We start from the raw sequence: 25,770 nt of genomic DNA, 5'->3' as shown, positions 1-25,770 counted from the left end.
TTCGAACCCTCGGGATTCTGTGACTGGACTTACTTTCAGCAATTCATATTCGTCAAGCAGCCCATTATTAGAAAAAATACTGTAAAATAAAAAATTCACTTTCTCCAGAGATGCCACTGAGGGTTGACATTATTTCCAATTGCATCCCATATTGTATCAATGTGATTTTATTGAAGATATGAGAGGAAAATTCAGAAATGAAAATACATACTAAGAAACACCTGATTTTTTGAGTGCTTAGTGTTTTAGCTCTATGTTACTTCCTAATTATTTTTTAAAATTTTCTAAATACAGATATTAAAAGAGGCTCTTGTGCTTCTTTACAATGTATAATTTAATTAACATCTTAAAATTCATTCCAGGTATGTGAGTATATGCAGAATTTCGATCTAGAAAACTCACATCTGCAGTAACATAATAAAATACCTTTATATCCTGGAGATCAGAAAGAAAAATCTCTACACAACAGGTATCTTTAACTAGCAAGTTATAACGCAGTTGCTGTAATTCCTCCCTTTATTTATTCTTAAAATATCTTTTCCTTGAAAAAAAGTATTTTCCCTATAAAAAAAGATATTCTCCCTAAAATACATCTGTTGCCACCTCCCTCTTGTAGTTCTGTCACAAAAGAAACATCAGCAATATCCAATCTCTCTTCAGATTCTGAACAACTTCAGTTTATTCCCCTCTCCTCATCACTTACAGGAGTAAAACACAGAGAAGCATGCTGAGCCACTGAAAGTTTATTTGAAAATACTACATGAGGTTATTAACATTAACTTGAATTGCTGCCTTCTTTCATGGTCCTTACAAGGAATAGTCAGCAGCCTTTTGTGGTTGGTTTTGGGTTTGTTTGTTTGTTTGTCAAGTGATGGTGAAAAAGCAGCAAGCAATACTTTGAAAAATGCCAAATTATAAATAGCACTGCTGAAAGCGTAACAGATGCTGTTGTGCTCGTGACAGAGGCAAACAAGTCATACAACTGTTTTAGACATACACAAACAATTGGTTTTACTTCAATACTTGCTCACATAGAACTCCATGTTAGCAAAGATCCTACAAAAACTACACTTTACATTATTTAAAGTTTGCTATGTTGCCCTACAAGAATGGCTCCTAAGACTTACTAGTTGAAATTGGGTTTTAAATAGTAGGGAAAAAAACCCCACCAAACTGAAAATAAACTGATAACAGTAACTCTACCTGAATTAAACTTCCCTCCTTAAATTTCATGTATTTATTACAGCTCAATCTTAAGGGAGATTCCCTCCTTTTCACTCCCACTCAATGTGTTTGTTAAGTAAGGTCAAGTCTACACACGGGAATTTATCTACAGAGAAATTCTCACTGCTGCTATCCCCAGTTCAGCTGGATTCTCAAGTGCCAAAAACTGCTAACAACATTCACAGCATCACATGCTGTAAGTTAGCTTTAATCAAGCCCAATTTACTTGATAGCGATTTTTGAACTACCTACACAAGTTTCTTCTACATTACATACATATATTAAACTGAAATAGCATTGGCAAAAATAAGGATTTTTCAAGAGGTCCTTAGTAAGTCAAAGGCATAAGATCTATTCCTTTATATCTCATTTATTTCTAATTATTAAAATGGAGAGAATATGTGGTAGATGGAAGAGTTAAGGTTTGTGGGATTTGGCTGCAAGCATTCTCTCCATTTAATACTCCGTTGCAGTTTATTATAGTCTTTAAAAACAGTCTCACCTCATCTGAAGAATCCCCTTGTCCTGATGTTGCTGTAGCACCTGCTAAACCTTTTGAAATAAAAAAATTCAGATATTCCTTTTGTAAGTCTTAAACTGAAAAGAGTTTATGATAATTAATGAGCCAGTATGAAATGAACACTACATTAACTTTTTTTAAAAGATACACAGCAGTGGACTGAGAAGCTGGAGTAAGATTTCCAACCAACACAAAATCAATACAAACTTCAACATACTGAGTTAACAGAGATGTGTTCTTTCAGAAATTGCAGAAAACTCTGATGGCCTTCAGTGATCAAAAAAAAAAATCCACAGCACTTTTGTAAGAATAGGGGGCTTAACTCAGTTGCCGTGACAAAATTCCACTATGAGCAATTTCATCTTGCCTACTCGAATTCCACTAATGCTGTGACTGGGAAATGATGCTTAGTATATTAGCAACAAAAAGTTAACATGTTTAGCTTTGTTGATAGAATTCAAATGAGTCCTGTAATTGGGTGGTGCACTAAATAACAGGTAACTCCTTAAGCTTTATAAAGATTTGGTTTGGGTTGTTTGTTGTTTTTGTTTGTTTTAATAAACTAAAGAACAATTTATATCAAAAGCAGCAATAGTAAGATCTTCTCTTAATATATTTTTCTACACAAACCTTGAACTGCTAATGTGCTAGTTCCAGCTCCTTGTTCCTGCATACCACATGCAATTTTATCCTCAGGAAATGCCAGTCCAGAGCCTTTCAAAGCAATGAGGTACTTTTCATGACTTTTCTTTGCACATGCATTCTCTCCAACACCTTGAATACATACGTAAAACAGCATTAATGTACAACAGCTACTTGGTTCATATACTCCATATTCAATAAAAGCAATCTAAAAAATGGTCCACAATGTTTTACAAGCTGTATAATTATGAGATGTAAAAGCTAAGAAGTTTTTTCAACTAATGAACTGAAATCCAAAAGACTAGAAACCTCCACAGTTTTTGCCCTCCAACACAGTGTTTTCTTCTAAATGATGTACTTCATTTCTGTCTTATCAGCGCTGCCACCATTAACACTAAAGCAAAAAAAAAAGGATTTGGTTGGTTTTGGACAGAAAGGACAGGGACCTACAATTTCCCATGGGAAAAAAATAAACCAACAAAACCCAGTAATGGTAACACACCAGGTATGTTTTCTAATATTTGGAATTTTTCTTTCAAAGTTCAAGTTCTGGCAGCTGCAATTAACAGAGACTATTCATAAAGGTAACATAATTGCAACTGTTTGATGAAGCAAAGTCACACTGACCACTCAGGATATAAAATTTTCCACATACAAATGGACCAAAAAAACCCAACACATTTGTTATAGAAGGAAAAAAAAAGCTTTAGAAGAGCAAATTCTGCCAACTGTTGAAGGAAAAGAAAACATGAAAAAGATGATGGCATCTTTTTAGCTGTGCTCCTTTTGCATTCAAAGCCAAAAGGACAGGTTTTGCTCTAAAATCCCTTTCTTTCCTTTCCCTACCCAGAAACTATACCTACTCCTGCACACATATTCTCCATTCCAGAAGTCCAGATAAGAATACCTTACTTCCCATTGCCTTTCCACTTTCCTATCTGAGGAAATTCATTGCATATAGGAAAAGAGAAGTCATTAAATTTCTCTCAATCAAATATCATTAAACAGGAGAGAAAAAGAGGAAGGAAACAGAATAAAGACAGCTGTTCCTGAGGCAGCACTCCCAAGTGTTTCTCCTTCCAAATAATGATTTGGAGATTGCCTGTTCTACAACTACCTGCTGCCCAAGCCAGTTACAGCAACTTAAATCTACAGTAATTACTATTTGTTTCATACCTACACAAAGGAAGTATGCAAAGGACTCAAAAAAGACACTTTATAATTCCAACAAAGTAAGATGCAGTTAATTTATACTACGTCGTTTGGAGTTAATAGTGACTGCCCGATTTTTTCAGATTCATTATGATTTGGTACAGGATGCCATAAATAACTGGGGGGAGGGAGGAGGTTTAAGGAAGAAAAATAAAAAAGCTTTGCACAGAAGTGCAGGACACACAAAGGCCTTTTGTCATTCAGGTCTCCTCCTGTAACCTCTGTGAGAACAGATCCCAGAGTAAGTTAGACATATTCCACTTTGAATAAGCTTGATATGCCTTATTTGGAGGATCTAAGCTGCCACGTTCACCTCACTTTGAAGATAACAACTTCATTGTAAGAATGCTTTTGAAATTAAGTATGTTTATACAGTTATCTGGAACACAGAAGATACAAGGTTTGCTCTTAATAACAAATGTTTCTAGCTTCTCCTGGAGCCCACCCCCCTTCTATCAAGAACAACAAAAGTATCCTTAAAAACATGCATTTTTCTTGGTTTTGAGATATCAAATAAAAACATGCAGAAACTGAAGTGATAAACAAAATTCATGCCCTTAAATTCTTCACAACTTGAAAATTTAGTTACTGGAAATAACACAAACATACCAGAGCTAAGATCTTTGTAGAACTGTTGGCTAGTCAAAACCTGGGTAAGAACTGATCGCATTGCTCCTCCCATTTTGGTCAAATCTTCTAGAAAGGAAACATGAGGCTCCAAAACCTGGAGGATTTTATGAAGGTCTTTCTCTGATGGCAGATCAAGAGCTGAAAACCACACAAGAACTTTTGGTGTAAATGTAATGTAATTTGATCAAAACCTTCACAAGACAGAACAGCTATGACCACCACAAAATAAATTGTGCTAACAAATGCTCTAAAATTCACATGTACAAGTTTCAAATTAATCCCAATTTCATTTTCTTGAAGAGCTCAACACAATGCTTGGTAACCTTTAAAGTATTTAAGAAGCTCTTCAGCAGAGAACAAAGATCAAATGACCCAGCCAGGCAGTAACTTTGTTAGGAAAAGAGGTACAAAATTAAGTACTATTAACTATAGATAGCATTCAGGCATTCTACACAGTATTTATGTACTGTTTCTTCACAGACTGCAAAGCAAGAGATAGCAGCATGGTAAGATACGCTAGACACATGCAAACTGAAAACATACCAGGCTCATTATACCCCTCTCTTAAGTGCTGAATAAGACTAAAGATGAACTGTGGAAGAACTAATTCTGACATCATCAACAAGTCTTTTGGGACACATGGAACATGTGAATTTGACTTAATCCGGTGTCTTTTACAAAACCTATAAAACAGATGAGAAAAATGTTAGCCAAGCACAGCTCAGCAGAATATATACTAAGAAAATCATTACTTCTTTTTATATTTTTCGGATATTGTATGCATTTACACTAAAAGTGGGGCAGAAATGACAATCTGGAATTCCAACTAATATGTTCAAACCCATTTTGTTTCAGAGTCCAGCAAATTATGAAGGTGCCACTTTTTTTCCCCTTTATCAGAGTCCACATATCTAACATCCCAGTTCCTTCCCAGACATGCTAGAAGCTTCTTCCACTGAACAATTAAAATTTTTCTTTATCAAGACATATCTCCCAATTTCTAAAGAGGCTAATTGAAAATATCAAACTAAAACAGTTCCTCCCCTTTCTGTGAAATAGTCGGGGGCTGGCCTGAGTCTTCAAGTCCTCATTCAGCTACTGACATTTTTAATGTCTTCTGACATTAAATACGAAGAACTCCCAAAAGCTTAAGACATTGCAGGATCAGTATTTATTTCAAATGTATAACAACTAAGATTGACTTATCAAATGATGATAGAAACAGCCTACAAAAATTGTGCAAATTGTTGCATTTAAAAAGAAAAGAAAACATTTCTTCTTTGGCAAATTCCTGTATGGCAGTAGCTGAGGCTTGGCTAATGCACAGTGACATGAGGTTAAGCCAAACCCCGTTAAAGCAGACAGAATGATTTCCCACTGACTTAATATGAGCCTGACTCAAGAGTCACTGAATACTTTTCAGCTCCAAAGCTATTTTTAGAAAGAACATTTACCAACATCAAAGAGTTATTTACCCATGTCAAAAAAGAAGCTAACAAGGACTAAAGAGTCTAAAATCACACCACTTTCACTGGAAAGATTCAATATATTTTACCAGTAATTTTTCATCAAAGGTTCAGAAATGGGTCCAGCTTTAAATATGAAAATTGGTTTATGTCTCCACTATATTTGCTATGCCACACATTCCAGAAGAAGCCTGCTACTGTCTACAACATAAGCCTTTCTTCTTTGAGGACCACTCTTCACCTTCAAAAGAAGGAAACAGAAGGAACACACAAAGCAAGAATCTGAATTTATGGGACACATAAAAAGAAAAAAAAAACAACAATAAAAAGGGGGTGGATGGAAGTCCAGCAGTTCAGATGGCATCTTCACAAGATTAAAGATTAAGAGCTTCTCCTTTGCTAATTAGAGATTACACTTTTTAATTAAAAGGTAAGCAAGGGCAGTACTAGCCAGATAATTTGCAGTTTGTACATACAGCCTATGCATTCCTGAGGGGGAAAAAGTGCCTGGCAGAACGAGCTCAGTGATGACTGATAACTTTCTGTTAATGCACAAATGGATGGTTTTCACTTTCATCATTCAGTTTTGCAAATGACATTTACAGAACTTATGAAAAGTCATTTACTTTTTCACTTCTGTCTTTCACTTTTGTCTCATTCACATATAGAAACTTGAAGTGCCAGAAAATCACGAATCCGGCCTGATCTATGCTGCAATATGGTACCTTGTTTGTTATCTTAAAGGTATTTGGTTTCCCTTTCGCCACTACCCTTGTAAGAAGGGATCAAAAGTAAATAAATACTTAGAAGACACACAAGGAAAGAATTGCTATGCAGGGTTTTTTAATAACTTCCACTAGTCCCCCCAATATAATTTGCATTCAACCAATGTTTTTGCTGTATGATCACATACATGCTAAGGGAGCCACAGTAATAAAACTCACACGTAGTCATATTGAATCCCAGCTTCTGCTAAGCACAAAGCTTCCTTCCTCAGAAAATAAAAAGCTCTACTCCCCAAAAAGTCTATGCCAGCACAGCAGTTGTGAATCAGCCTATGAATTATCCAAATTTTAACACATCATAGAATCATAGAATAGTTAGGGTTGGAAAGGACCTTAAGATCATCTAGTTCCAACACCCCTGCCATGGGCAGGGACACCCCACACTAAACCATGCCACCCTAGGCCTCATCCAACCTGGCCTTGAACACCACCAAGGATGGAGCACTCTCAACCTCCCTGGGCAACCCATTCCAGTGCCTCATCACCCTCACAGTAAACAATTTCTTCCTTATATCCAATCTAAACTTCCCCTGTTTAACTTTGAACCCGTTACCCCTTGTCCTGTCACTACAGTCCCTGATGAACAGTCCCTCCCCAGCACCCTTGTAGGCCCCTTCAGATACTGGAAGGCTGCTACGAGGTCTCCACGCAGCCTTCTCTTCTCCAGGCTGAACAGCTCCAACCCTCTCAGCCTATCTTCATACGGGAGGTGCTCCAGTCCCCTGATCATCCTCGTGGCCCTCCTCTGGAATTCTTCCAACAGTTCCATGTCCTTTTTATGTTGAGGACACCAGAACTGCACACAATACTCCAAGTGAGGTCTCACGAGAGCAGAGTAGAGGGGCAGGATCACCTCCTTCGACCTGCTGGTCATGCTCCTTTTGATGCAGCCCAGGATACAGCTGGCTTTCTGGGCTGCGAGCTCACACTGAAGCCGGCTCATGTTCATTTTCTCATCGACCAACACCCCCAAGTCCTTCTCTGCAGGGCTGCTCTGAACCTCTTCTCTGCCCAACCTGTAGCTGTGCCTGGGATTGCTCCGATCCAGGTGTAGGACCTTGCACTTGGCATGGTTAAACTTCATCAGGTTGGCATCAGCCCACCTCACAAGCGTGTCAAGGTCCCTCTGGATGGCATCCCTTCCCTCCGGCGTATCAACCGAACCACACAGCTTGGTGTCATCGGCAAATTTGCTGAGGGCGCACTCAATCCCACTGTCCGTGTCACCGACAAAGATGTTGAACAAGACCGGTCCCAACACCGATCCCTGAGGGACACCACTCATTACCGGTCTCCAGCTGGACATCGAGCCATTGACCACAACTCTTTGCATGCGGCAAAAGTTACATCCTGTAACTGAACTTTAAAATCATGTCTTCTCCTGAGATTCTCAAGAAAGCACTACTTACTAAGTGTGCTATTATTACTATATTAATACAGATTCTGAAAAAATCAAGGCAGAACCCAAATTCAATTTACTACAAGGAAATATCTTTTCACAGTCACATGCACAAACTACAGCAGTTCCAAACAGGGAAAGATTTTTACATACCAGGCCCTAAACCTTAAAGTAAGAATGCCAATATCATTTTACAAGATGAGCCATATTCTATATTTTTGGTTAAAGTGCTATAGTATTAAAGTATTGTCAAAAATCACTATCCTATTGTAGCTGTTCTTAACCCACAGAATGCCTCCTTGCTGACATGACTTGCCACTGGACAAGCTATTGGCCACACTGAATTTGTGGCCTCAAGAAAGGCAACCCAGCCTGTATTATTTACAAATCCGGATGAAGAAATCTTACTGAACCCAGGATTATAACATTAACGCATGAGACACTGTTTTATGCTGAATTATGGAAAACCAACCCTGCCACTCTAAGGTTCCTCCACAGTCCTAAAATACCAATACTCTGTTCTACTCAAAGCACTACTGCCTCCACAGAGTGCTATACAGTTCTTCTACAGATATTGACCAAAATGCCAGACAATGACTTGGAAGATCTTCACAGTTGAAACAGCAGCTGTTTTAACTTTGGAAGAGCCAGAACCCCAAGCTGTGCCAAGAAAGAAACAAGTCAAAACTTCTTACATAGGCAGAAACAGATACCTCTGACAAACTTCTCAATGGGTTATACAATCACTAGACAAACAGCAGCCAAAGCTATTCCATAATCAATACCTTATACTTCTAGAATACCTTCCTTACCACAGTTTCAGTTAAAGAATTGTCTGTCTATGTAAATGTACTATTCAAAATACTCCCGAAACTACTGAAATAGCGATTTAATGGGCATCAAAAAGGAACATTTTCCAAATTTCTCCTGGTAACATCAAGCTTTGGAAATACACCACTTGAAGCAGGCAGAAGTCTCTAACAGTGGGTGATGAAAGGTGGATATAATCTAGATAAGAAACAGTTTTCTGAAGAAGCTAAAAAATAACTATGGAGAGGAAGACTGACTAGACAAATAACATCACCCTAACCTAAGCTTTATTATATGATTTCAATATTGCGACATACTTTTTTTACAAGCATGTAGTTTCTATTTAATCTGCAGTACTTCACATTTATTGTGCTATACAGTCTTCCTTGTGAATATTTTTACTATTATACTCCAATGAGCTTTAAGAATAGGAGTATTTCAGTGACAGTGTCAGTCCATTAGCCACAGATATTCAAGCCCTATCTCACTGAAGGTCTAACACAAAAGTACTAAAATACAGGTCTATGGTGAGAAAAAAAAGTCATGATCTTTTTTTCCCTTCTTCTTTTCCACAATTCAAAAGTATATTCTCTTGGGATTTTTTTGTTTGTTGGGGTTTTTCTTCTGTGCAGTTCACTACTTTTGAAATTGCTTTTTCACAAAAAGACAAGGCTAATCATAGCAAAAGGCGAGAATAACAAAAAAATTTGCAATTAAATAAAAACAGCTTTGATAAGAGGTCTTGTTCACATGACTTCGAAATAATTCCTGAAATTTCTTAATTCTGCATTGGTATGTTATTTGTAAGATGTAGAATATTGCTGACATCTACATGACTAAGGAATACCACATATTACTAACATAAGCAGCATTAACATCTTCTGAGCAACCTTCACTGTAGGCTTTCCAGATTGATTCCATTCTCTTCTACTATTTCCATCTTTAATAATTCTACCGTGAATTTACAAAATGTATTTTACAAGTGCCTGCAGGTAAAGTAACTCCTTTTTTTCAAGCTACAGTTTCACAACTGCATAAAATAACTAGGTCAGTCCTGCCACAGCCTGTCTTCAGCCCTCTTATTTGTTCCAGCACTGGCACTTGATTGACCCTGTATTAAACCAGCTCCGGAGCTAAGCTAGCAGCAGTTATTTACTTTCAAAATAAATAAAAATTCATTGGGCCAGCTTAAATTCGCCAACATTCACAGACCTGCCTTCTTGAAATCACACTGAAATCCCTAAATCGTCCTGCCATCATCCCTTCCCTTGTTTTACGCGACAGGGAGCAAAACAGAGGACAAAAAACCAAAACCCCAGCAACATAGCAGGATTCTATCCTGGCCAACCAGCACATCAGGTAGATAGAATGCTCCCTGTGAAGCCAACTCCTCCTTCACTTCAAAGGAGGAATTTTAAACTTCTCCAGTTATTACAGCAGCTGATAAATGCCTTCACTCCCAGCCAGACCACACCTTTACAGCTTTTGAACATTTGCTCAGCTCTCCCTTCCACTACATCCCACAGTGTCTCATGTTTCAGTTGCATTCCAGAAACTTGACATAAGTTCATGCATACACAGAGAGACTATTTTTACCCTCACTTTTCTCTCACTATTTTGTCTCCTCCCTCCCCATGTTTAAAAGTCATATGTTTTAAACTGGATTGTAAAGCTGTCAAAAGAAGGCATCCCATTTTCACAAGTTTTACAGTAGTACAGCACTACGAGTACATGACTCTGTCAGAAGCTTTTAAGGACAATAATCTGAGACTCCAGTGACAGGACCTAAACGAAAACTACTGGACATCAATTCATAAGCAAAGAAAGTAATCCTCCACTTGATTCTTCAATTCAGTACCAATATATAAACTGAGCTTTTACTTAAGACACTATATACATTTCATACCGTGTACCATATGACTGACAATGTCATACAATGTTTCATAAAGGAGTCAAAAAAAACCAAGCAAGCTTTGTAAATAAGAATTCAACAGACACTTTAAAAAGAATACACATTTTGTCCCTACTGTAAAACTAACATGCTAATACTATTCTTATATACACTGAATCTAAAAAATAGATGCAAGATGCAAAATAGTTTTTGAGTGCTACAGTTGTCTCTCAGAGCTCTTGTGAACTGATTTTTCATTCTTTATGTACTGGCAAAGAGTGTTCAAATATTTTTTTCCTGCTTTTGCAGTTCACATATTAAACCAAATCTTAATGTAGAACAAAATACAACTTGCATAATCAGCATTAGAAAATTATCTGGATGTAAAAGGGCTTTGATATATTGTAGCCTTGCTTTATGTAAATCCACTGTCTCTAACAACAAACACAATGGTAACTCTGAAAAAATGCACAGAAATAAACTAACTGCTCCTCTGAAAAAGAAGTTTTGCATGTTTCCCCCACACACCCTAGTAAATAATTTGAATAATTAAATTGCTTTCATTTACAAAATAGACTTCCAAAAGTGATTCAAGCCCTGAGGAATGACAGCTCTTCTGCTCTTTATGAAAGATGCAAGCTACAGAGGAGTTGAGACAAAACTGAATGCTTCCATTTCTACTATTAGGGACTCCAACAAGAAGCAAAGCCAACTGGAAAGATGGCAGTTTAACCCTCCTAACCAGGAAATCCCCAAAGTAAAGGCAGTAGAGTCAATAGTGAAGGACAATGAAATACAGCAGAATTAATGACTTCAAGGGGGGAAAAAATCCCCAAACAAAACCAAACAAAAAACACCACCACAAAAATCAAACAAAACAACAAAATCAGAACTTTAAAGGACATCTTTCCAGGCTCTAAGCCTTCATGACAAACCTGTCTGGCCACGCTGGGAGGCTAGAAATCACAGACGAGACTTGGAAATTACTCCAATCCTTGCAGAACAGCAGGAAAAGTGGTAGTGAGTCACTAGTAGTTCTCTTGGTGCTCAAAGCTACATTGAGCATCCTTCATCAAAGCAAGCTCTCCAATTCAAAGAAAAAGCAGACAAAGAAGCTCTGCAGAAGAGCATTTCTATTATTCTTCGTTAGACCTCAGATAGAAATATCTTGTATAGTAGATAAAACTACAATGAGTTTCATTAGTATACAAGTACCTACTATCAATCAGAAACAGTAGATTTAACAACTTCAACCATAGGACCTTAGAAATACAGTGAGAATGAGAAGGAATGGAATTCTGAGTAGCAATCTTCATTAAGGTTAACATTAAAAAACCTCACAAGAAAAATACCTAAAGGATTTTTTTTTTTTCCCACAAATATGGACCTAAAGATAGGGAAACAAAGACACAATGCATACTCTAGTCCTGAATGCTTCATAACTTTTAGGATACGATTTTTCAGCATTCTTAATCTTACATAGCATTCACAAAGGAGAATTCCCAGTTGACTTCAAAAATATGCCTGAGAAGCAGATCAGCAAATAGAGTATCTGGTCCTAGCCCTCACCAGAGCCATCTCTGCTTGACCCTGACTCTTCCCAAACCATTAGTTCACATGCAGCCTCCCTGTGCCGTTGCTTTCAGAGTCACATCAATTTCATCTTCTACTTGAATAACAACAATTAAGTTTCCAAAATAGTTAACAAAGATATTTTCTGGCTAAGAAAATTTTCTCAAGAAAATTTAAACAGGTCAAACATATGACAGGTATTATTTTGACCCAAATACTTCATCTAACAATGTTCTAAGTGACTGCAGAGTGCTAGACAAATGTAAAAAAATACCTTAATTTCATCAGGATTTGACTAAAATGTGTGGATTTTAATAAAAACTATCAACTTAAGCTGAAGATACCAATTTGGTTGGGCCTCCAACAGACATGGTAGTTTGCATGTAGCTTGCAGTTTACTTGGAAAGGGAAATGTCCGTGTTCTTTATGCCAGAGGCATTATCACTGCAGGTGCTGTGCAGAAATGAAGAGATGCATCCTGATGAAGGCAAGAGAGTTCATTATATAGTCCTTGTTATTGCAATACCCCAAAGGGCTCTCTCTGTTACTTCAATGTGAAGAGCTTACTAACAGAACACTCTATACAGGAGGGCACCTAGGCATACTACTATAAATCACCTGCAGTTGTCAGGCACCGTTCCAGGATATTTTTTTTTTTTTACATAAAATTCCTGATATTCTGCAGGTTATAATGAAGAATGGCCTGAACTCTGAATCAAACTATATTATTTGTCATTAAGAAAGACCTAAGAGACAGAAGTTCTTCTGGAATGCATTCCCCAAACATACACCCTACATCACTTTTATTGTGTTGCCATCAGATCCATCGACAGCCCCACACAGATCAGATATGTACCAGATAAATAACACTCCACCCTGACATAGCAAACTTAGAACGCTGGGCAGCTGGTAGTTTCACAAAAGAGATAAAAGGAGTTTAAGAAGGTGGTGGGATCAAAGCAAAGGAACTGAAAATCAACACTGGTTAGCCCAAATCTAAACAAGACTGTTTCCAGAGACCTCCGAAACACCAGTTCTTCTTAAGCTGAATACATACCAAGGTATATTACAAAGCAGTAGACAAGTTATACAATAAATAAGCCAACTTCAGACAAGGCAAGAAGTAGTTTATCTCGAAGCTCAATTTTCACACTACTGTTCTGTTCTTCAAACCAGACTGGCCCTGCTAGCAAAAGATTTGGAGTAGAACTATCATTTAAGTTTGTTCAGTGACTAACACAGCAAGATTTAAAGCTTCTAAATGTTTAAACTTATGTATATCACTTACGTATACCGATACGTTTGAGTATCTTACTGATGCCTTCGAAACAAGTGCACATTATGCTTCAGCATGTATAAAGTACATGGCATCTCGTCAGGCCACAGTTCTAAAAGCAGTAAAACAAAATTACCACTTGGCTGTCAACTATTTGGAAAACATCACAGTGACTAATGTAGAGGCTGATGTAGCCCTAATTAGAGACATTAAGAGAAAACAAGACAGGCAGGTCTGTGCGCTGACTGTATGCAATGATGGACTCAATCAACACAGCAATATGCAATCTTTTCTGCTTTCCAAGGATTAGACCTCACATGAAGCTCTATGAAAACTACTGAATGCTACTGTGGAATCCTAAGCAGCAATACCAAATATTGAGCTTTAAGTATCAGGAAGTGGGGAGTAGGGCAGAAAGAATCAATTATTTATAGATGCATGGCAACTGTGGGTCTTTGAAATGCTGATGTCAGCGTGAAACCTAGAATGAACTCCTGTACCTTGTATGTAGAAGACCGGATACTAGAGTTTTTGTTCTGAAGAGTTGCACTCACCAGAAGTACATGACCATGGGTTTATTCAGACTCATGCCAAGCTAACAGGCAGTACAGCTCAGACTTCCGTGTTAGCCCAAAGTTGACTTCAAAAGCAGAGAAGCTGCATGAAGCTGATAGAGATCCTACAGAACACCATTTGTACCAACCCAACAATCCTGAAAAATCTGATATTTTTACGTACACTTATAATGTTCAGAGGCTAAACTCCCTGACAATGTCTAGGCTCTTAGCCTGTTGATAAGCATCCATTTCAGAAAATTCTTAAAGGGTCCAAAAGAACACCCTTCCCTCTTTGAGGCTGCATTACCAAATCTAGCATAGGACCTGGAAAACTAAAACCTTCTTGTCTACTGTTAAAGAATGCAACTGATAGAGTCACACTAGAAGGGACAACCTTGAAGCAGCAACATACAATATGTATGCTAAACAGGTGACTCACTGTTGCAAGACAGTCCATAAGATAACCACATAATCTACTTAATGCCAGGAAAACAGTTATTACCTGCATGCCCCAGAAGCCAGCTGCAAGAAGATCTGACTTTTCTGATCTTAAGTGGATCACAGCTTCTGCAACCCAAGATGAAAAAGAGATCTTGCCTGATGAACAGGCACAGAATCCATCCAGAGGTAACCATTAATAATAGCTTTCTCAACAGCAAGCTTGCTTTTTTATTGTCACTCTATTTGTTAAAGTTCTCTCAAGTCTGGAATATGAAAAAGGTCCTTTACTCTTACTTAGCAACATAAAGTAAAAGAAATAAGAGTATATTCTTCATAGCTTCCAAACAGCAAGGCCATTTCTATTGAAATGAGTCTCTGAAAAGGGATAAAATAAGGAACTGAGACAGAGTAGTAAATGTCATCAATACTAGGTATCTACTGTCCCAAACTGAAATTTAAACGAAACTTGTTCAATACTTACTGGGTGTAAACATTCTAATGCATTGAAAAAACAGAGCCAATTTTAAACAAACTGAAGCAGAAAAAATAAGCAGGCCAGAAACTACTTTTTGGCAGCAAGAGGAGGAAAAGAGAATTTCCAAGCCTTTTCGTAAGAGGGCAGAAGAAGGTGTCTGATACAGTGTGTAGCTCAGAGAGGATGCCCATGTAACCTATAGTCATGTACACTCTAAGACGCAAAGCTAAATGGAAAGATAAGTATGGATCATCAGAGATAGGCCTGCAGAAAGCTTATAGCTAGGAACCTGTAGGTGCTTCTGAATACGAGGCATACAACATAAATTTGTAACAGTTACCTTTCTTACAAGTATAGGTTTTGGTACTTCACACATGCCTACTGATAAAAAAATGGCTCACTGTCACAAGTGGAAACTGGTAATTTCTTAGACCCTTTGATAAAAGTCATAAGAGAAGGTAACACACTTTGTCAATGAAGCCATTGGTTGCCATAACTACCAACAAATGCACAGGAAACATCAATGCAAAGCCTGTGTAATGAAATTCTTAACCTGGCTTTTTGCCTTTCAGGATATGCAACCCTTGATGAAGATATTATTCTCTTTGTACTGTAATGCAGCACTAAAACATCTGCTTCCCACATGATTAATTTAACAAATAAGTCAACACACAGCAAGGTATACTCAGAAACTGGACACGGAGGGAATGAAATAGCCAAAGCACAGAGGTTCTCTAATATATCAGGTTATTGTCTACAGACTTAAAGCAGAACCTGAACAAGCAAGCCACAGAAACAAGACAGCACTCATCAGTAACAGATTACTGACTATTTATACTCTTATTATAACCACATGGCATATTGCCTGCTTCCAGCTTATTTTATAAACTATCAAGTTTCATTATAACACAATACCATCTACCAACCGAAAAATACCCCAGTCCGAATTTTTCCCTGTCTAACTGCATGGTTGGTTTTTTTTCCTGTAACAGATGAACTCACCAGCTGAACTATGAGCATATGTCTACTCTAAACGCTTTAGAACTGAAGATTTTGCCTTCTTCGGAACATTATTAATTATCTCTGATGGAGCTGCAAAATTTCATTTGCCTATGGCTAGATACCATCTGGGTGATGACTACAAACTATTTTCTCCTACTGATGTTATCACCGGATCTTAAAATCTATTAAAACTTGTCCCAGCTAGAGCTTTTAATACTTTGACAAGCAGCTATGTTTACAAACTTGGATATTTTCTGAAGTCTAAATTACATTCTAATAGATCAGACCAACTGCAATTAACTTAATCATCAAAACCTCTGAAATTTGCATGAGGATCTTAAGGTTCAAAAGTGGGACAATCTGATTTTTCCAAAACAAATGAGAATTACACAAGGTACCTAAAACAAATCAGCATCCATCCATTACACTATATTCCAGATTCCTTATATAAAGGCATGAGAAATGAAAAATTAACACTCAGTTATCTCTAAAAAGTAAATTATAGATTTAATTAATCGTAACAGATTAACACACACATACTTGTACCTCAGACCAAACCATCTCTAGATTCATATTAGCCACCCTAAAGGAAATGAAAACATACTCCAAATGGTAAGCTGGAAAGATTTCCTTTACAGCAGACCAGTTAAAGAATACTTCTGACGAAGTCTTAGTTAAAATGCACCAAATAAAAAAATCTCAGAACATAGAGTCCAGATACCAAGAACCAACAGAAACAAATTACTATTATTATAATATCCATACACAGTATCTACACAAAATTATATCTGAGCAGGCAGATGATAGATAAAGTTTGTAAGTAGGCTCCACATTTGATTCCCTTGCTATTAATAGAAACTTAGGCTGTTATGGCCAAGGTTATATTGGGCTAGACACTCCAGTTTCCTGGATCTGCCATAAAGGCCTCCTAACTTTTAACATGTAAAGCATTACCTTTGTAATTATGCAATTGATTTGTATACACTGAGTTAAATCAGTTTATCTAAACATGCTGCACTGAAGCAATTCAAGTGAACGGGCAAAACTGTGTGCTTGCACACATTAATGTTTTTACATTGGCGTAAGCTTAACTTTGCCTTGCACAGCAAACAAGGCTTCTACCTCACTTAACTGCATTGGCTTAATACCAATTCTTTAGTTAAGTAGGAGAGACCTCATGTTGAGTACAGGCATGCCATATATACCGTCATGTATATGTCCTCCTCTATGTTCACAAGGACTGGAAAATCTACCACTCAGCTCAAGAACACTGTTTCTGAAAGGATACAATGGAATTCTGTATCTAGGAATTATGAAACCTCCTGAAGGGACCCACCTCACACTCAAGATTATTTACTTTCAAATTCTACTATTAAGAGAATATTCTTACTCCCTCAGGCTTTGCATCTGTTTTTGCTGCAAATTTAACAGTGGTTTTTATTTCTTCTTTATTATATCATCTTTCTTCAAGGAAAAAAAAAATGTTTAAAATAGGAAAAGGCAATTGTGAAAGCTATAAATTCTGAGAGCAGTATCAGAAGTTACTTTAATATTTACCTAAAACAGATCAATTTGTCTGTGCTCTATTAAAATCCAACCACCATGAGTAGCCCTAAATCTATCCCACACTGAGCACTGAAGAAGTGACATTAATTTTGTTGTCTTACTTCTCAGGATCAAGGGGAACTGTTATTTCAGTGATATTGAGGAACTAAAAATCACCAGAAGTTAAGCAAGAACAGACAAAAAAAGAATCACTCCAGGAGTAGCCCCTTGAAACCACTGAAGATCAATGAAAACAAAAGGGGAAAAATTCTCCCACTGGAGAGAGTCTACCAATAAGAAAACATTCCATCAAAAAGTTAAAATGAAGAAATGATGAAGCAGATAGTAAGAGAAACAAAAGGATATTAAAAAAAGAAACTAAGAATGAAGCCACCTCAAGGCACAGAACAGGAGAACGTGACTACAGACAAACAGAATCAGAGCCAAGAACAACCTTCAAGCAACAGAAAAAAGTAAATCAGTGTAATCTCTACGTAGAAATGCAAAAAGAGAAGGAATCTCAAACAGTGATACAGAATTATACACTTTAAATGTTAAAAACATTAAAAGAACCAATGTTTCAATATTTCTGTATGTTCCTAGTGTTTGCTGCTGGGTGCACCACAACCCAATGTTTATGAGGAAGAGCCAAGACGGTTCTTGTAAGAGCATGCCATCTCACCCAGGCTAAGACAATCAAGACAGACTATTCTAGACAGCTAGGTAGAAGAGACGCCTCACTCAAGCACACCAGGCTGCCTTTTTGGTGAAGTCTTCAGCACTGGTGAATGAACACGAACAGGTTGTTCCAAAAAGACACCCAGTTGAGAAATTTGAAGTTTATCGGCTATGTATCACCACCACCCAGTAACTGGTTGACTGCTCCTTCCTTTTAACGTTGACTTCAAAATGAACAAAGGAGGGTACAATGAGGAACCCAAATCCCTTTCTTCTGACCAGGTACTTCAGTCTTGCCTCCAGTAGGTCTGCATGCTGACAGAATATGAACAACATTCGCAAAATGATGTCATGCTGTACCCATCCAAGAGTTAATGCATTGGTTTAAAGCTGATAATAGTGAAAACAGAAGGAAGTATGAACCTGTGTGTTTTTCTACACTAGGAAAACACACAAACACGGCTCCCTCTCACTCAATCTGTTAATTTCAGCATATTTGCTCACATGAAGTCCAAAACTTCATGGTTTGCTATGCCAGGCCAAAGCAGCTAGCTGGAAGCTGACAGGTACTGCCTCCCATGCACTCTGCCGTACCAACTTCCCTGAAGGCAGGCACTGGTGCAAGGGCAACCAGATTGTCATAAGAGTCCTAAAAAAAAAAGCCAAGCACTGCAACAAAAGAGAAAGCCACCTCCCTGGAGCGCCGCCGGGACTGGCGGCTGAGAAGGCGGGGCTGACCCCCCGCCCGGCCCGGGCGCCGTTTCCACAGAGCCTCGTCCGACCTGCAGCTAGCCGGGAAGGAAGGAGAAAGGCGACCCAGGCGGAAGCAGGTGCCTCACTTACCGCCCTCGCCCGGCAGCGGGCAGCCGCCAGGATCGGGACACACCTCTGCCGTCCCGCGGGGCCGCCCCCGCCGGCAGGTGCCCGCCCGCCCCGCCGAGGCCGCCCGGCGCTCACCCGGCCTCCCGCATGACGTTGCTGTCGCCGCAGTCGCAGGCGCCCCCCGCCTGGCTCCGGAACATGTTGTAGTCGTGCCCGGCGTGCTCGCCCTGGTGGAAGCACTCAGCGCACAGGCTCATGCAGGGCGAGATCCCGCACGTCCGGCACCGGTAGGCCACGAAGTTGGCCGTCCACACAAGACCGCACAGCGTGGCCGGGTCGTAGGCCCGCACGGCTTGCACGAAGCTGTCCCACGGCTCCCCGCCCGACAGCAGGCAGCGGCACCACTCCAGCACCTCGGCCGCCGCCTCACCGCCTCCCGTGCCCGCCGCAGGGGCCAGCACCCGCTCCAGCAGCGCCCGCAGCTCGCCCGCCGCCGCCGTGCCGCTCTCGCCGCCCAGCTCCGTCTTGAGCCGCGCCGCCGTCGCCCGCTTATCCCGGCCACTGGCGCCTGTCCCCGCCATGATGGGAAACTGAGGAGCCCTTACGGCTGCGCCGGGCTCCCGGCTCTGGGGCTCCCCCCGCCGCCCTCTCTCCCCTCCCAGCGGCGCCTCTCGCGATAGCCGCGCAACCGGCACCCTCCCCTCCTGCTCCCTCCTCCTGACACTGCCTCTCCCCTCCCCTGACATTACCCCTCCTCTTCCTTTGCTCCCCCAGCTGGCCCGCGCCGCTCTGTCAGCGCGCAGGTGCGGGGCCCGCGCCGCCGCCCCACAAAATGTCGCCTCCCACCGGCCTGAAACTTTCTTCCAGGATGAGGGGTGCGCAGCCTGCCATTGCGGTCCCGGCCGTGTTCAGCGCGGAGGCGCCCTCGACAGGAGTGGAGCCCGCTTTGTTACTGAGCCGCTCCCCGAGCGAAGGCATCTCGCCGCCGGCGATGTGAACGGGAGGCGAGGTGCTGCCGGGCTGAAGCGGCAGTGGCTCTGACGGCAAGGAGGAGCGCTGCTCTCTTCAGCGGCCCCGCCAAAGCCGGCAGAGCACACCGGGCATGGGCAGTAGTTCCGTGCCTGAGTAGCCGGAGCTCTGAGGTACTGGAGTGTGTCTGCACACTCCCACTGGGAGAGAGTGTGTGTGGGTGCGAGTTGCCATAGCTTATGTACTGACCGGCAGTTTTATATCTCGATAGATAGCTTTCCGGCTGTGTAATGGAAAACATAAACAGAGAAAATCTGTTCCTAAAAGAAACCTTTTCTCTGGCAGCAGCAGACCTCCAAGTCCCCAAGGCAGCCTCGCTCAGCTGGCTTTACTGCTCTCTTCCTTGTAACCAGCCATCTTCTAGTCTCAGGGGAGACCTTATTGCAGCCTTTCAGCTCTTAAAAGAGGCCTGTGAGAAAGGTGGGGAGAGACTTTTTAGCAGGGCCTGTTGCCACAGGACGAGAGGCAATTGTTTTAAATGTGAAGAAGGGAGATTCAGGCTGGGCTTGAGGAAAAAATCTTTGCAATGAGGGTGATAAAACAATGGCATAGGTTGCCCAGAGAGGTTGTGGATGAACCATCCCTCAAGATATTTAGGACCAGGCAGGATGTGGTCCTGGGCAACCTGAGCCAGTTGAAGGTGTCTCTGCTCATTGCAGGGGTATTGGACCTTTAGAGGTCCCTTCGGACCCAAACTTATCTATGATTCTGTGATTGTATGACTTGTGTTGAGGTTCCTTATGGGCAGAGAACACTGGGCAGTATGTCTCTCCCTCTGGGATTACGGGAAGGAAAATATGAGAAAACTAAGTAAACCGATTTCTTTTCTCTCAGTGACTGCCCTTTCCACTGAGGAGATGGAAGCCCATTTCGGCGCTTTTTGTCCCTAACTGCCCCCACTGGCTTGACTGCTGGGGAAGTGCCGGGGGGGGGACAGGCCCTGGAGAGCGGGCTTTCACAGACGCCAAGCAGCGGTGACACGTCGGGCTGCAATAAAATGTGTCATGTCTATGACACGCGTTAGTCAACGCCAACGTTTGTTAATAACAAAAAGTGAAAGTTCTATCGCCCTCCATTCCCGCAGCAACCCGGAAACGGGCGGGCGCTCGGCGGCGGAAGTGCGCGGCGGCGCTTGGACCGGCCCCTCAGTTCGCGCCGCCGGGGCAGCGGTGACTGGAGACGGCATGAAGCAGCGGCCGGTGTGGTGCAGGTTTGTGCGGCCCAAGGCTTCGCGGGCTCTGTCGGGCGAGAGGCCGGTACGGATAGTCCCAGGGACTCGGTTCCTGCTCCGCCCCGGGCTGGGCGCCGCTCTCGGCGGCGGGAGGGGCCTGTGGGTGAGAGCGGAGCTCCGGAACGCGCCCGGGAAGCGGCAGCGGAAGGAGCAGGGTATTGATGGTGCGTGAGCAGAGGGTCTGTCGCTGTGCGGACCGGCCTCGCGTTAGCCGCGCCGCGCCTGTCACTGTCGTCGGTGGGATCCATGGCAACCGCTGCTGGAAAACACCTGGGAGATGCTGAGAAGTACACCGGGGTGTGAAGATAATTCGAGACAACATGTACTTTATTTGTAGCATTGTAACTGATCACACGTTGTTTTCCGTAGATAAACTACAAACATGAAGAAATTAAAGCTTAAAGAACTGGAAAGCTGTCTTCAACAAGTTGATACTTTTGAAAATCCAAAACTACTCCTTGAGCAGTATCCAACAAGACCTCATATTGCAGGTAAAGGTTACCCTACAGCACTGTCATCCCTTCGGCTACCTCTCATCAGCACTGAAAAAATAGGGAAAAAAAAACCCAGGAAAAATAAAATAGGAAAAAAAAAATGTTTCTACTGCATTATCTCCTTTGAATCCTTTAAACTAAAAGTAGTTGAGAAATTCAGCAGAAATGTTAATTATTTTTAACGATCTGGTAATCTTTTTTTATTAGAAGTATACTGCTAACGTACAATCAAAAAAATCAGTTAAATGGGTTTAAAATACAATGTTGTGATAGAAACATCTTAGTTGTGATAAACATCCTAACCTATAAATGAGAAAGCCAAAATGGACTTATTTCATGACACACAAAACCCAGTAAAAATGTATATACTGAGACAGTCACCTTAGTTACAGGGTTTTTTTCCAACACTTCACCTCCTTCTATTGATATACCCCAGACAAACTGAGAGTTATATGTTTCCCACAAATACTCACAGCTTTATTTGTAATGTCTCCAACAAAGATTTGGAGTTCTATAACTTGTCAAAATGTTTTTGACTTGTTTTCACATATAAATGAAAAAGACAATTACAGGCAGTGAGAATATAGGTTTAATTTTGCATTACAAGAAACCTTTCGTTCAGAGTTTTCTGAAGGCAAAAGTAGATTTTCTTGGTTAATCAGATGCACATATGATATTACTGATCTGCATGTGTTGGTTTTGTTTCTTTGTTTTTCCCAGCATGTATGCTTTATACAATTCACAATACTTTCGATGATATTGAAAACAAAACAATTGCAGACTTAGGATGTGGTTGTGGCATGCTCAGCATTGGAAGTGCAATGTTAGGAGCAGGGTAAGTAATACTAAGTTCTGGATATGTTTTTTTCTGGCATAGAAGAGTAGAAAGTAAAATTAGAACATAGTAATGCTGAACTAAACTCATTTTAGGTATAACACTTGGTACATAATGAGGCTATTTAATCTGTTTAGACAGTCAACAACCATTCAGATAGTGGAAGAGATGGACAGTTGCCATGAATTTGGAAGTCATAATGTTAGCTTTCCCCTGAAGCACTAAATGAACACATGAAACATCCTTCACAAACTTGAAAAAAGATAATTGAGAAAGGGCAACAGAGCTACTCACATTTTTATCAGGACTGAATTTATAGTGCCTAGGTAAAGCAAGGTGTCTACACAGATCCCTTTCAAAGCTTTACTATAGAATTTAGCATTTAAACACCATTTTAGTTAGCAGGGGACTAATATGTGGCACTTCTTTTTTAATAGGTTTAGTGTGGGGTTTGACATTGACGCAGATGCACTGGAAATATTTAATAGTAATATTGAAGACTTTGAGCTCACGAACATCAACATGGTTCAGTGTGATGTCTGTTTTTTATCTGACAGCATGTCAGAGACTTTTGACACAGTTATTATGAACCCTCCGTTTGGTACCAAGCACAATAAAGGTTGGTAATTCTGAAAGGGAGACACACTTTTAATGAAACATCTCCCTTCTTTATTACAGTTACCTATTGTAATTACCTAGACTTTTGTTCATCGGGAATCAGTTTCCCAAGTACAGATTAAAAATTTCAATGTTGTAACTAACAGTTGCTGGGTTTGAAATAAACAATACCAGCTATTTCATAGCCATATCATTTTTCTCTTTTACTAAAAGTAATTGGCTAAGTTTTAGAAATACATTCTGTACCTTAATGTATTCAGTACTTTCTCAAATAGTTATTACTCCAGAAAAAATAGAAGCATGAAGCAGATCTTTAAATCCTCTAGTTTAAGTTTGCATTTATCAATTATAATAATTTCATCAATCTTCTAGGAATTGATATGATTTTTCTGAAAACTGCATTACAGATGGCAAAAACAGCTGTATATTCCCTTCACAAAACTTCAACACGTCAGGTAAGTCCTTCATTCTAGTAGGGCAAGCATAACCAGGCAATGATGTTGTCTGTAGCTTCATTGATGTGTTCACATACCCCTTTATGGGTGTAAAACTTGTTCTGGGGAAATACTGATCATGCCGAATAACTAATCTCACATACATCAAGATAAATATAATGTTTCAACTTGAAAAACAAAAGCATAGGAGACTTCTTGAATAAGTATAACCGTGTAGATATGTATAAATAGTATAGAAATGTGCTTTTAAATTTAGCTGTATCGATTTTCTGTTGTAGCATATTCAAAAGAAAGCAGATGAATGGGATGTGAAGATGGAAGTCATAGCAGGTAAGATTAATTAATTGTTAAACACCACCCCACTCCCCCAAACCGTTATGGAGGGGGCTAATGTCTTAACAGCTTGATGTAAATTTGGATTTGTGACTGAAAATGAAGTCTTTTTTTACGCACTCCTTTTGTGGAGGTTTTGGGTTTGGGGTGGGGGGTGGGGTTGTTGGTTGGTTGTTTTTAAATACTTGCTACCTGGCTAGAATACAAGCAGGCACTTACTAAGTTCTGAGGAATACCTATTCTGTGCCAAATTAGAACAGGATTTCTTCCTGGGCTAGATTTTGCCTTCAAGCAGAGGTTAGCTACCTTCCTGCTTCAAAAGGAGATTGTTGTTGAATAACAAAGGCAAAGTGCAAGTTAGTTCTCACACAAAAAAAACACCTGTCCTAACTACTTTTCTGATGGTTCAAGTCTCTTCCCAATACTTAAGTCGCCAGCTGGATGTGTTATGTAGTGATACAACTTGAGACATGGAAGTTGAAGAAATGCTTGAAACACAACTGCGTTTCAGCCATCCACTTACGGTCTGATGCGGCTGGCTTAAATGTTCAGGCAGTCTAGGTCAGAGGTCAACACAGGTACGTAGTCAGGGGCAACAGGCACAGGTCATAGAAGAACATGGGTGTAGGGTGTAAGTCAACTGACTAATATTCTAGTGTAACAAATATTCTTTGTACTATTCATAGAACTTAGATATGACTTACCAGCATCATACAAGTTCCATAAGAAGAAATCAGTAAGTATAAAACCTAACATAACTGAGAAAACGTTTTGTACAAGGCAAGTTAATGCTACTTAAGGACACTAAAGTTTTAGGGCCATATATACTGGATGAGAAATGCTCACAACGCTGCAGAGATGTTCACAATTATGGCATCAAGTTCCATTGCTATTACTACATTTTGTAGTTGAACAGAGAAAAGAATCATTGTAATGCAAGTCAAAGCTGTATGCAAAGATTAAATCCAGCACTGCAACTTGATGTGAAAAGCTACAGGTAGCCTACTGAAAAGTTATTTACTTGAAACTTAGTCTGAAGTAATGAAGGCCAGAGTAACAAGGATTTTACAGCTGTAGCATTGTTTCAGTACTCTAAATTTTCAGCTCTCTACTGCAAATAGCTGCAGCCAGTAAAATCCCTCATGGAACCATCTTAGAGAGGGCAGGAGCAAGCTGTGCACTGCATCCCAGAACAACATCTGGCCAGGATGCTGCAGTATGAAAGCTTAACCCCACAGGCAAGTTCCTGGCAGAGGACTGCTGGCCTGGATGTGTATCCCACTACCACAGGGGAATTAGAGAGAATCCTGGAGTAGACCAAGTTAGATTTTAAGACTGTTAGGTATGTTGAGTAGCAAAGACAAGTTTTGCTTAGCTGTATCTATTGCCTTGGTGACTTGAATTGAAATTATGGAAGTCTGTCCTTCAGCTTTGCTACGTCACAGGTACAGCTTCGTACTACATTAACATTCAGGCTTCAGCAGTAAGCAGTTTTAAGTTCTGAATTTATTGGCAGCTGCTATTTAACATAACCGCAATATTACAGAGTCCAGAACCTTTTACATTTGAGTGGGTTGCCAGAGAAACTGAGAGGATCTGACGGTATAAACAAAAGTATAAATATAAGTTTTCCAGGGTGGTATGTTAAGAGTAAGCATGCTTCTTAAACAGAAAAAAAAAGCTGTAACCCAACAAAATGAAGCTTTCCTCTCATTGTAGGTTGACATTGAAGTGGATTTCATTAGATTTTCTGCCAAGAAACTCCTGAACTGAGGCATGTCTTTAAAACCTATTGAAAATGGAACAATAAAACAATGATTTTTTTTTT

The 25,770-nt window shown here is 40.1% G+C and overlaps 2 protein-coding genes across 4 annotated transcripts in view; one reads left to right on the top strand and one right to left on the bottom strand.

Annotated features, from left to right (window-relative positions):
* UBR3 (ubiquitin protein ligase E3 component n-recognin 3) overlaps positions 1 to 19,816 on the bottom strand; it is a 113,287-nt gene extending 93,471 nt beyond the window's left edge. The window contains 5 exon segments of the mRNA XM_080621699.1: positions 1,727 to 1,776; positions 2,375 to 2,518; positions 4,208 to 4,366; positions 4,772 to 4,911; positions 19,083 to 19,816. Of these exon segments, the coding sequence (XP_080477825.1) occupies positions 1,727 to 1,776; positions 2,375 to 2,518; positions 4,208 to 4,366; positions 4,772 to 4,911; positions 19,083 to 19,693 (1,104 nt within the window). The 5' untranslated portion in view covers positions 19,694 to 19,816.
* A 16-nt stretch (positions 19,817 to 19,832) lies between these two features.
* On the top strand, positions 19,833 to 25,770 carry METTL5 (methyltransferase 5, N6-adenosine). Of its 3 annotated transcripts, XM_080621709.1 has the most exons (9): positions 19,836 to 20,089; positions 21,061 to 21,186; positions 21,577 to 21,698; positions 22,422 to 22,536; positions 22,974 to 23,155; positions 23,527 to 23,609; positions 23,888 to 23,939; positions 24,629 to 24,678; positions 25,662 to 25,770. In XM_080621709.1, the coding sequence occupies exons 3-9, from the start codon at positions 21,590 to 21,592 to the stop codon at positions 25,713 to 25,715; spliced, it is 645 nt and encodes a 214-aa protein (XP_080477835.1). In that variant the 5' UTR covers positions 19,836 to 20,089; positions 21,061 to 21,186; positions 21,577 to 21,589; the 3' UTR covers positions 25,716 to 25,770. The 3 variants fall into 3 exon arrangements, with proteins under 3 accessions (XP_080477834.1, XP_080477835.1, XP_080477836.1); XM_080621708.1 differs by having other exon boundaries at positions 19,833 to 20,089; positions 24,629 to 25,770; XM_080621710.1 differs by lacking the exon at positions 24,629 to 24,678 and having other exon boundaries at positions 19,840 to 20,089.

Source organism: Psittacula echo, assembly GCF_963264785.1.
Source record: "Psittacula echo genome assembly, chromosome: 6".
In the NCBI taxonomy this organism is placed as follows: domain Eukaryota; kingdom Metazoa; phylum Chordata; class Aves; order Psittaciformes; family Psittacidae; genus Psittacula; species Psittacula echo.
This window is presented reverse-complemented; position numbering and strand designations above follow the sequence as displayed.